The following is a 12,825-nucleotide window of genomic DNA, read 5'->3' on the forward strand; positions in this document are numbered from 1 at the left end:
AAAAAAAGTGGAAACCTACTTAAAACCTTTTAAACAAAATGGAGACAAAAAATAATACTTAAGTCTTACTTTTACTTAAAAATTGGAATGTGACCGTCGTTATTAAGTTGTAATATATTTGAGTATATGTTAGGTACGTTGGATGACCTACTTGAATGAGTACGTGAGGTAGCATTTAAGTGTGAAAGAAGACTATGTATTATTTGGTTGTGAAAGATATGGCAAACATGACAAAAAGGAGGATTTACAGCTACCTATAACTCGAAAAGAAAAGAAGAGTATACTATTTGGTTGTTTTCATCTTGAAGTCAATTCAAATAACAAAGAATATTTAAGGTAAATAAATTGTTATTTTTCTAATAATCAGACTTTTAAGAGATATGTTTATTCCTATTATAAGTTTTTATATGAATAATATTCTCAGGCATGTTTAAGTTATTGAGGTGAATATGCACCATCGAATGAGAATGTTGAATTCTAGAAAACCATTTACAATAAAAGATTATTTGTCCCTATTTTTTATAAACAATTCTAAAACACTGTTTCAAAGAAACCGGTGAACATCTTGCTTTGACGTAGGATGAGGAAGTGTTTTGGTTCGGAGACTTCTCAGAATGCCAATGGTGCCGTGAAGAGCAATAAGAATAAGAACAATGTCCGATTATATAGAAGCTAAGCTAGTAAGCTACTCTTTAATTTATAACAACATATAGTTCTACATGAAATTATACTAATGTTAATGATCATAAAGTGAGTCAGAAATCCTTGAACCACTACAGTATCCTTAAACCTTGGTCAACAAGCTGTTTCCCTTGGAGAAATCTCAGGCCCGAATGGCTTCAACAACAACCTAGGGCTCTTCAAACCTCTGCTGTTGTAGGAGCAGTGCACTGAACTTTTGACACTCCTTTTGATCTACTAGTGATAAAATTAACTTCGAACTAGTTGTGCCAGTGCTGCAGAGTGCAGCATATCAGAAAATGGTGATGATGTCAACTACAACAATAAGATTAGAAGCTGAGCTACTGATCAAATTTACACTATTGTTAACTATCTAACAGTGCACCAGGAAACCTCAGGCAACAGTTTCTTTGAAGCTCTTAGCCAACCAGATAGCTGTCTCTCTTGGGGAAACCTTCTCAGGACCGAATGGCTTTAACAACACCCCAAGTTCTTCAAACCTCTGTTGCTGTAGGAGCCGAGCAGAGAACTCAAGCAAACCCTCCAATGCCTCTGCACGTTGCTGGTAAGACGAGGGGTCAAACCTGCGTTGGCAACACTCGGCAGAGAAGTGGCTTGAAACAGCATGCTCAGAACATTCATTGCCATGTGAAACTGGAGCAGCAGCACTCTTTGGAGATTGTACACTTGATGGGACACTCACTTTGTCCACAACTTGGATTGTGCACTTGTCTTTGGTGATTAAGCATTCAGCACTCTTTGGGGAACCAGAAGAACACTGAGCCGAGGTTGATGAAGTTCCATGAACAGGAAAGAGAGAATCCTGACAAGAGGCTAGAGGGAATTCAGCAATCTTGTCAATTCGTGGTGCATTGACAGAAACATCAGGAGAGTCCATGCCCCGAAGAAGACCAACATTAGCTCTATATGGGGTGGTCATGCACATGGTTTTGGTAGGGAGTGGAAGGGAAGCTCTGCGAGATGGTGGGGTAAATTTAACACCAGGAGTAGAAGATGCTGGAAGCTGAAATCATAACAAGCAAACAAATAAATTGACACGGGCTAAATTATATGACATGATTCAAATGCTAATTCAGGTTGAAAAGGGAAGAACTTGAACTTACTAGCTCACGCTTGAAACCTGTAAGGGATGTCTTTGATGGTATTGTCTGCTTTCGAGGAGTGGCATATTCCTTAGTTGTTCTCAATCTTGGCACCCTATCAACAGTGGAGGACTTGGTGTCTCTTGACTTGTTCGAATTGCATTCTTCACGGACACAACCAACAGACAACTCACAGTGTTTCTCTTTTGAACACGTAGAGAATCCTTGACCTCTTTGAGTAGAACACACAGAACCTAGTTCAGTTCCAGAGATACTAGGATTCAACGCCCTGTCATTGCTGAATGACAATCTTTTACCTCTTCCAGAAAGAGTAGAAACAGAATCTGTCTCGACAAATCGAGTCCTCCTTACATAGTTTGAATCAGACCATTGGAATGGATAAGTACTTCTTCTAGGGTTATTTAATTTCAAGTGAATTTTAAGAATGTAAGGTTGAAGATGCGGATGATTTAGTAACTCTGCCGCCTGCCAAAAAATTGCACTTAATTAGTGTTAAATAAATCCCCACCAAAATGACGTTAATTGGACACAAATAAACTAACTATAATTACTGCATCCAAAATTATGCTCAAAATGGAAACCAAAGAAATGGTTCTATAAGAAACCTCTAGCACACATGTTATGCAGAAGTGTAAATAAACATAACTGAAAGCCATGCATTTTTTTTACATTTTCCAGAAGCTAATCCTCAGGTAACTAACTTCACTAAAAAATGGTTCACAACACATACTTGAAAAGGACTATGATACAAGTACAGAGCCTAGGAGATAACCACTGAGAGATCAATCAGGAAGAATCTATTCCAGTTACACAATACAAGTTAAAAGCTAAAATCAAAATCATAACTAAAAAATTGAAAAAATAAAAACTAAAAAATTGAGACCAGAGAATCCACATCTAGTATGAACTTTTAGCTGTGATGACATCTGGCTTGTATTTACAATTCAAGGAAAATTACATGTAGAGTAAATTATGTAGGCACACCATTATTTTGCAAACTCATCTTGACAAAAGAGAAAGAAATAAGGTACAAAAGGCATACACTGGGCCGAAGCTCTGGATTCTTCCGCAGCATACTCTTAACGAGACCCCGACTGAAAGAAGAAACAAACGTATTATCACAATAAGTAACATTGATCACATTATTGAATGGGGTCATGGGGCCAATAAAATGAGCATCAAGGGTCAATCTAATCAAACTGCTAATTGAGATCATTTTATCTAATCTCTATGCTTTACATCTTTTAATATTTTTCACTAAATCCTGGGTTGAGGAAAGAGAAATCTCTACCATTATTACATGGTTTGCTTTGCTACATCTTAATTCGTGATTTTATCATTCAATTGAGTTTATTCTTTTCAGTTCTTAATGCTATTCTTGGACTGGTTAGGAATTGAAATTAAACTCAACCCCTCAAATGGAAAATTGGTTATTGCATTTGATCTTTAGGAATTTCACCATGGTGGTTGAGAAAACAGGAATAAGGCTTAATAATTGTGATATCATAAACATGTTACATGTTTGTTTGGGTTAGGAACATCTAACGAACTAAGGTTCTCGGCGGGCACAATGGGTAAATGCCAAGGAATTGAATTTGGCCTAGAGTAGTGAATTTTATCTTCAATAGATAGATCATAATCACTTACATTGAGAGCCAAGTCAAATTGCTTGAAAGAAGAATAGAGAGGAATCTAACCCTCGTCAATGGTAATCAATGTTGTTAAATTGATCATGAATTATGACCTCTGAGACCTGCCATGTTCTATGTTCTGTTTTTGGTATTCCTATCCTCTTTTCTCCTTTTTTCTCGACTATCAATTCAAATAGAGATAACTTGTGGGTTGGCACTTGGATTGGATCTAATCCTAAAGGGAATGATACTTAATATTTCATTATTCATATAACAGTCAATACACTAGCTATTGTTTCCCTGTAAACAGTTAGAGAGACTAAGGAAATATACTAGGAAATAGAAGACTTACAAAGAACCAGAATACACTGTAGGTAGTGGAGCCACTAATGACTTGTTTATTTTGTTAATCAGTGCTTGCATATCCTGCTCAAATAGAAGAAAGAAACGAAAGAAATGATTTCACGTTGTCTTCCAAAATGTACTAGTTCATACATCACCGTGAACACTGATGATGCAATATAATATTTGTATTCTCGTCAAATTTCCCTTAGGTATTGTTTGGTTTAAAGGATCGATGAAATGGAATTGAGGTGGGGTGTTTGGTAGGGGATGAAGTGAAGAAAATTAGTTTAAAAATATGGTGGGTCTACTTTTCACATATTTATACTTATCTCTCTATCTTTCTCTTTATACTTTTTTTATTTCTCTTCAACCAAACACCTTTAATTCTCACTTTATTTCTCACCTATCCCCACTCTATCAACTTATTTTCAGCCATCCTACTTCTCTTCTCTCTACGAAATAGGGCATTAACATAACAAGTTTTGCCAGTTACGTATTCTTGAAAGAAAAACAGCCAGCCAAAGAGAGAAACTTACAAGAGCTTTGAAAGCTGGTTTGTGAGCAGCCATTTCATACACACAGCATCCTACAATTATTTAAAATGCAACAAACGTCAATTGCAAATGAAAATACACTTGAAGATGAGAAAGAGTAATTAATCCTAGGTGATCTCAGGAGTAAAAGATAAATCTATCTCACCCAAAGACCAGATATCTGATTTAGAGCCATAGGGTATATCAGCAAGAAGTTCAGGGCACATATAACTTGGAGTGCCAACAACCTAAGTAAAGACCAAGAACACACTAAGATATCGGATGAGAGTAATCGACAGAATATGTTGGCTGTAAAACTAACCGAGGATGCAAGATCATCGCATGTCAACATTTTAGCTAGGCCGAAGTCACCTGCATCCACATACTCAAAATAAGCACATATGATACTAAAACAAAGCACAAATTAGAAATGTTCACAGCTCAAACACATTCATGAAGTGAAAGTGCAGTTTGAGAACCAAATGAAGAAAGCCATTACCTAGACGAATATCTTGATCTTTTGTCAAGAATATATTTGAACACTGAAAACAACAATGATAAAAGGTCAACACAAAGTGGATCCTCAAAGATTTCAGATACTCGGCAACATAACATCTTCGACACATGAACTAAGAGAAATCATTCACCTTGACATCACGATGAAGAATATGATTTGCATGCAAGTAATCAAGTGCCATCAGCAGCTGAACCAGCCACTTACAGAGTTTCTGTACGAAAAAAGATTTATAGATATTAACTAGTTAATTCCATACACTTTCACAAAGGAATTGAAATTATTCCCAGGCTAAAAAGTAAAAGGGCTTATTGTTAGGGCAACCAACCTCTTCAGGAAAATGTACGCCATTGGCCTTTTTAATAGCTTCAGTCCTGCAAAGAAATTATAGTAGGGCAACTTACTTCACAGCTAAAAGATAAAATGTGCTCATATATGTTCTGAGTTGCACATATACGTAAACTGAATGCAAATCATGACTTACATATCTCCTCCTTCACAATAGCCAATGACGATACATACAAAACAACCCTGAAAGTGCAGGCACCAATTTCAATTAGTTCACAGCTAACCCACTGATTTAAATTTATCTTACTTTTCCAACCGGAAACTTAAAAGTCTTGTTTGTTCTCGAGCAAGCTATGTTTCCAAACAACCCTGAATTTATGTTTTAGCTTCCGAATTCACTTTTTAAGTAAAGGGAGACATTAAACAAAAAAAAAAAGTTAATTTTGACAAGCGCGAAGTGAATAGCAATGGAAAATAAAAAGGTAAGTCATTTGGTTGTATGTTGAATGCAAAACAAAGTGCCTCGGACAGAAAAACATAAATTTGTGACAAGTAGAACTAAGTCAAGTTCTCCGTTACAAAATTGACAAAGAATTAAAACCCATAATTTGTGTTACAAAAAGGAGGTTCCACCCTCAAGATCATCAATACTACGTTAAAAATCCAGCATTTATGAAGAAATAAATGAATAATCATCATTAAACATTTGGAGTCCAAAATTAGTCATGTCTGTTAAACGTAAACCACATTTATTCTCTTGGAACTCTTAGTCAAGTAAGCAGAAACACTACAGAATAAGAAAAGACAAGAACATTAAAAAAGTTTTCATTTTTTTATGTTTTTTTTTTCCTTTAAAGCTAACCTTTTCTACCCAGGAATCTTTATACTCCACGATAAATGGGTTTCGAACTTTAGAGATAAGCTCCATCTGCCAATTGAAAAACAAGAAATAATAAGCAGAGCATCTAAGAATCTCCAGCCATAGAAAAAACAAGACAAAATAAGCATCCCGCTACACATTATAAAAACAAAAAAATCACCAAATAGAAAGAAAAACACACTACATATTCCATAAAAAAAAAAAAACAAATGCAACAGTAAATAATAGAAACCATAAACCCTAGACAAACATCAACTTCAGAAGCTCCGGAAAAAAAAACATTTTCTTTTAAAAATGGTGGTGTTAGTACAACCTCCTGGTGAGCGGATCTGCGTACTCTATCCGTCTGGCGGGCAAGCCGGATCTTCTTAAGAACATACCTAATTTTACAGAGAAAATTAAAAAATAAAAAACAAATATATATAAAATAAAATGATGTTATTCATGAGAGTGAATATAAGCAAAAGGGTCACCTTTTGTTTTCGTGCCTGTGTCTGACAAGTAGAGCAGAAGCGAAGGAGCCTCTTCCAATCTGTTCTAGAACCTCATACTGCTCCATTTTCAGAGCTTCACTTCACATAGATAGAGACTATAGAAAACAGAGAAAGAGAAGAAGAAGAAGAAATGGTAAGAGTAGTAAAGAGAAAGTGAATATAAGCGTGGTGTAGTGTGAAGAGAGCGTTATTCCACCGTGGAAGGAACCTTACCTTACCCGTGCTCTTATTTTATTTATTTTACTCATATGTTTCCTGTTGAGTCATTTTCCCAGAATAGGCTTTTAGACTTTGACCCAATTCATCTTCTTCTTCATCTTCTTTTTTCTGTTTGAATTAATTTTCTTTTCAGCTTTCCTTTTCAGTTTCTCTTACTTCAAATTCTTTTCTTTTCTTTTGCCGCTCTCCCATAACCATTTTTTTTTTTAAATAAAAGCATAGAATAATATTTACTCGGGTTGGTGGGTCAGGAATCAGAGTTTGCCATTACTCTTACAAAATCCAAACCAAACCAAACGCAACGCAACACCGTACCAGCATTGTTTGTTTCATTAACTATTCAGTAGTACCTGTCATTCTATTTGGACCTTTGACTGTTTTTCTTTTCAGAAAACAATTATCTTTCCCAAAAGGTTTTTTGCTTAATTAATGCCACATATAATCAGATAAGCAAGGTGTTTGGGACTATAAAGGCCCTTTGCTGGTTTCTATTTGTAGCATGAATTAAAATAAAACTTTAACTGGGTATTCATGTTCATTCATTCACGAATCAGCAATTTTTGTTTCAAAATTTTTAATTACCAAATATGTTGTTTAATACACGGACACCGAAACTACCTCGAATTAATTACAGAGGTTAAAGAGGATGGCTCTCGTATAGAGATGGCAAATAAATCCGTCCCCGTAGGTATTGTCCGAACCCGTCTCCGTTTTGACGGGGAATCCCCGCATTGACTGGGTATGGGTATGAGTATGGGGAATCCCCGACTTTTTCAGTTGGGTATGGGTATGGGTATGGGGATGTACATATACCCGCCATAATACCCGTCCTCGCCATATCTCCATTCTCGTTTAAATTATTAAAATATTCACAATTAATCAAGTAACTCCTATATATATATATATTTTTTTTTCTATTTTTTTTTTCTTTTAATTATTTCATTTGTCATGAAACTCATTCTCATCTCCAATATATTTTTTATCTTATCATAACCTTTATGTAATTATGTTAAAATGATGTATGTTAATAAAAAAATATTATGCCTCACATTTGAATATTTATATTATTTTTTAATATTTTTATTTATTATAAATTTTCCTTTCACATGAGAATGTTTATACTCTCAATTTAAGGTAATATAAAAAAAATTCTTTACTTATTATTATTATTATTAATTTTTATTTAATTTGAAGAACTCTTTTGTTTCATTAAAATAATTTTCATTATTTTTCAACCATTAAGTATATATGTTGATATTTGAAAGTTTTTTTAGTTCTCTAAGATATTTTTCGTCTTATCATACCTTAGTTATACATTTGATTTCCTTTGTGTGATTTTTTTCGATAGTCTCTCAAATTATTTCTAAAACACACATTTATTAATTTTTTAATATTTTTATTTATTATTTTTATTTTTATCATGTAGAATAATATTTCGATAAATTCTATCTAATTATTTTTTATTTTATAACTCATTATTAATCATAATGTAATTTTTTCACTTTAAATTCTGTTTGAAGTGGTTAAAATTATATATATATATATATATATATATATATATATATATATATATATATAATGATATTTAGGAATAGTATATGATAATTCACTACAAGAAAAATATGAAATGGTGACTGATTTAGTCAGTAACCTATATCAGTCACTATTTTTCGTCATTGGTGGTAGTAGTTGATTTATTGTCTGAATCAATGACTAAATTAGTGATTGATTCAATGATCGAATCGATACTTGATTTAGTGGTCAATTTAATTACTAATTTATTTGTAATTTAATGACAAATTTTTTGGTCACTAATGATATTTCTATTTAATTTTAACCACTTCAAACGTAATTTAATAATTAGTTCTCTAAGGTATTTTTCATTTTATCATACCTTAATTATACAATTGATTTCCTTTGTGCGATTTCTTTCGATAGTCTCTCAAATTATTTCTAAAACACACATTTGTTAGTTTTTTAATATTTTTATTTATTGTTTATTTTCATCATGTAGAATAATATTTCGATATATTCTATCTAATTATTTGTTATTTTATAACTCACTATTAATCATACTGTAATTTTTTTCACTTTAATTGTATAAATAACTTTTATTTACTACAATATAAAAATTTAATGTAATTGCTATGAATATTTTTTTGTCACTATCCAACATATATTGAAGTTCAAAATATACAAAATCTATGTCAAAATTTTATTATTATGTTTATTATTTGTTTTTTGTGTCATTTTGATCAAGTGATGTATTATTACTTTTATTAGTATATAAAAAAGATATTTATTATAATTTAAAATAATTGAAGTAAAAAAATATTTAAAATATATTTTAATTTGAATATTTGTTTTCCTTTTATTATTATGTTTATTATTTGTTCTTTGTGTCATTTTGATCAAGTGATATATTATAACTTTTATTAGTGTATAAAAAAGAGATTCATTAGAATTTAAAAAATTGAAGTAAACAAACATTTAAAATATATTTTAATTTGAATATTTGTTTTCCTTTTATATTTTTTTTGAAATATTTTTTAATTTTATCAACTAAGTTCATCAATGTTGTAGTTTGCAAATTTAATAAATGTTTGGTTCACATGAAATTTTATTTGGTATTCTAATATAAAATGTAAACAATTATAATTTATTTTAAGGTATTTGGCATCGAAGAAAATCCTCCTAATATTGAATATTTCATAATATTATGTTTTCTTTACCGTAATTTTTTTTCTTTTATAAAAATTAATATTGAAGTAGTTAGAACACAGGTACGGGTATGGGTACGAGATTATACCCGTTACCCGGTGGGGATGGGGATGGGAAAAAAGTTTGATACCCGTTGGGTTTGGGTATGGGGATGGGGATGAATTTTTTATGCGGGGATGAGTATGGGATAGCGAAACCCGTCCCCGCCCCGCCCCGTTGCCATCCCTACTCTCGTATCGATATAATATACACTTTTTAATTTTTTTTATGTATCTTTGATATGTAACAAAATATTAATATTTTAACTTTTTTACTTGATTTCTCTTTATTTAATTTATATTTTAAAATAAAATTATTTGTGTTATTAATGTTGATTAAGTGTAAAATAGAAAATGTGGTGTTTATGTAAGTAGCAGTAAAATCATAACTAGACAAGACTTGGCTGCTACCAAAAGTAGATACAGATAAAAGTTAAATATAAATATGTGACTGTTTCAAGTTGGGAGAATTGATTTTTAGTTTTACTAAAATTTTTATACATTTATTACTCTATTAATTATCATTTGTAAATAACATCATAATGTAGTTAACAATAAACTAAACACATACTATTGATAATTTTAATACATGAGTAAACTTGTTTCTTACGTTTATATATATATATATATATATATATATATATATATATATATTTGTTTTCAGTTTATGATTCTCAAGTTTCTTCACTCCGATCTATCCTTTTAATCAACACGTGTCAATGTTATTTATCGGAATAAACATGTTCATTACTGATGTTAGAATTTGATTTTTGAAAACCTGAATTCGCACTGTGAAACAGTATCACTAGTGTCAGAAAACACGCTAAAATTTTGGTATAAAAAAGTGAAATTTTTAAGATAAAACATGATTTAATTAGTCGAATAATATTTATTTTTTGATAATAATAATTTAATATTAAATTTAAAAAAAAAATTAATTGAGTTCTAATTTAAAAAAAGATAATTAAATTTATTTTAGAAAAAAAGTTGTTAATATAATTAATGATATTAATATTTAAAATAATTTATAAAATTAAGTATTAATATTTATATTAAAATTTAATAATAAAAAATTTGAAATAAAATTAATTTATTAATAATTATTTTTAAAAAAAATTAATTAAAACACTTTTATTAAAATTAATATCGATTGACACTATTTTAAAAATAAATACCAAATTCACACACTAAGTAAACTAGTTAAACCTAACAATATCGTTGGATACTAAAAATCCACTAGAAATTTAGTACATGAGAATCTAAATTCTTAATTGTGAATGGTGTTGCCCAAGGCCAATACTGAAAACTCACTCAAAGTTTAGTTCCCGAGGAACACAATTATGATAACGTCTTTTACTTTTTCTCCCAAAAATCGATGAAAAAGAAAATAGAGAATTGAAAAAAAAAACAATCCAAATTTCTAATACTAGTGACATCATTTCAATATCAAATATGAACAATAAACATGCCTATTTTAACAAATAATGTTAACGTGTAGAAACTTTTCTTGAATGTATTTATCATCTATTTTAATAAATAATGTTGGCTTATAGAATTTTTCTTCATAGATTATTATTGTTTAATATAATTCCGAATTTTCAATATTTTTTTAAGTCATTAAAAAATAAATTTCAACCTGTTTTATTTTTACTAAATCAACTCTAATGTGGATTACCTTCAACATATTTTATCATATAAAAGATATCACATTCATTAAAAAACATCCCACGTGGTAATACGATAAGATGAAATATCAACTATAAAAACTTTAAATTATTATTTTTGCTGGAGGATGAAAATAATATATCTTAAAAGGTCTCACATCGCTTAAGACAATAAAGAAGGTGGGTGTTAATGACTATACGATGGATTTTAAGTTTATAATGTTTTTTGTCTCGAGTGAAAGACACTCCGGACTTCTATTTAATTTTTCTCATTTCTTATACTCTTGTTATAAGATTGTGAGGTTTGAGTTAATTTATTATTTTTGAGAATGTAAGTACTCGTTAAAGGACCAAGAGAATTGTTTATGTATTTATTTTATTTTTTTATTTATTAATAAAATGATTGTCGGATATTTTTCCAACACTCTCATCATATTAAAATAATAAATTTAAATCTAACTTAATGTTGGAAAATAGAAGACTCGATAAAATATTATTTACCTTACCTAAATTTCAAATTTGAATCAAAATTAAATTTGAGTATGTATATTCGTAAAATTTGAATTAAATAGTTATTTGAACACTACATACGTCATGTGATTCATCAATAAAGGAAATAGTTTCTAAAATAATTCATTTAAAATAAAAAAGTCTATGATAATTCATTTAGGAGTGGATGTTTTGCTTCAAAATGAATTAATCTAATACATGTTTATATTATATTATTTTATATATAACATAGCTTTTTTTTTTGCAAAAAAAAAAAAAACTGGAAATTCTTATATAAATCTACTTAACATAAAACAAAATTGAACGATCTACTTAAACATAAAACAAAATTGAACGCTACCTGGTGTCTAAAAGAGCTTATAATAGAGAATGATTTGATCGCATAAAAATAACTTTTGTTTTGCATAAGTTTTTTTTTTCATAGTATTTTAATAATTTTTGGGATAGTTAATTAATTTTTTTTATTTTTTATATAAATATGTTTTTTGTTCAGTACAATTGTTGAGTTTTTGGTATATTTCTAAAAAGATTGTTTGTTTTTCACCCTACAAAAGATGGTTCTTAATCCTTATAGTAAATTTTGATTTTAATTCTTATTAATTTATTTTCTTCAATTTTTACCCGTTCAAAGTTTTAAAACATAACTTTTAGTCTTTAATGCTTATTTGAAAAAAAAAACAAATAATATTCATTTATATGAGGAGTTTTTTTAGATCTTCCATGTTAATGTTATACCACAATGCTAATAGGTGTCACTCAAAATTATAGCTTGATTTTTTTTTCAACGAATAAGTATCTAACTATTGTCACAAATATTAAGAGTAAAAAATGTATTTTAATGTTAGAGAGATAAAAGAAACAAAAGAAAAATATTTATTGAAATGAATTTTATGCTGAAATTTATAACAAAATTAATAAACAACAATATTATATTATTTGAATAAATATTTAATTGCATGTAAGATATGAAATTTTATTAAAAATATGAATTTTAAAATAGATAAAGAATGAAAAAAAAAACATTTGTAAAAATTGAAAAGTTCATTTTATTAGAAATTATATCTATTTAGAACTTCATTTTCTATACTTACAAAATTGAAATAATCTTTTATAAGCATACTATGTATACCTGAGGAGGCGATGGCAGAGGGATAAGATAGAGGCTTGAGAGTGGAGATAATGA

The 12,825-nt window shown here is 29.8% G+C and overlaps 1 protein-coding gene across 1 annotated transcript; it reads right to left on the bottom strand.

The window, feature by feature from the left end:
- Positions 1–643: 643 nt before the first annotated feature.
- LOC114192741 (serine/threonine-protein kinase Nek2-like) lies at positions 644–6,802 on the bottom strand. The gene is made up of 15 exons (XM_028082539.1): positions 6,704–6,802; positions 6,470–6,585; positions 6,310–6,376; positions 5,979–6,044; positions 5,313–5,359; positions 5,157–5,202; positions 4,962–5,042; positions 4,814–4,856; positions 4,637–4,686; positions 4,481–4,562; positions 4,318–4,367; positions 3,789–3,862; positions 2,848–2,899; positions 1,806–2,270; positions 644–1,705 (listed from the first exon to the last, which is right to left on the bottom strand). The coding sequence occupies exons 2-15, from the start codon at positions 6,553–6,555 to the stop codon at positions 1,076–1,078; spliced, it is 1,839 nt and encodes a 612-aa protein (XP_027938340.1). The 5' UTR covers positions 6,556–6,585; positions 6,704–6,802; the 3' UTR covers positions 644–1,075.
- Positions 6,803–12,825: the final 6,023 nt, after the last annotated feature.

The sequence above is a fragment of the Vigna unguiculata genome, chromosome 7 (genome assembly GCF_004118075.2).
Source record: "Vigna unguiculata cultivar IT97K-499-35 chromosome 7, ASM411807v1, whole genome shotgun sequence".
NCBI classification, from domain to species: Eukaryota; Viridiplantae; Streptophyta; class Magnoliopsida; order Fabales; family Fabaceae; genus Vigna; species Vigna unguiculata.

Bases quoted from the DNA above. Each gene is read 5' to 3' on its own strand.
- LOC114192741 (XM_028082539.1), bottom strand. From the start codon at position 6,555: ATGGAGCAGTATGAGGTTCTAGAACAGATTGGAAGAGGCTCCTTCGCT. The intron at 4,857-4,961 runs GTGAATGATTTC...TGTTGTTTTCAG, and splicing joins TTCTTCATCGTGATGTCAAG to TGTTCAAATATATTCTTGAC. The intron at 4,563-4,636 runs GTTAGTTTTACA...GTCTTTACTTAG, and splicing joins GCGATGATCTTGCATCCTCG to GTTGTTGGCACTCCAAGTTA.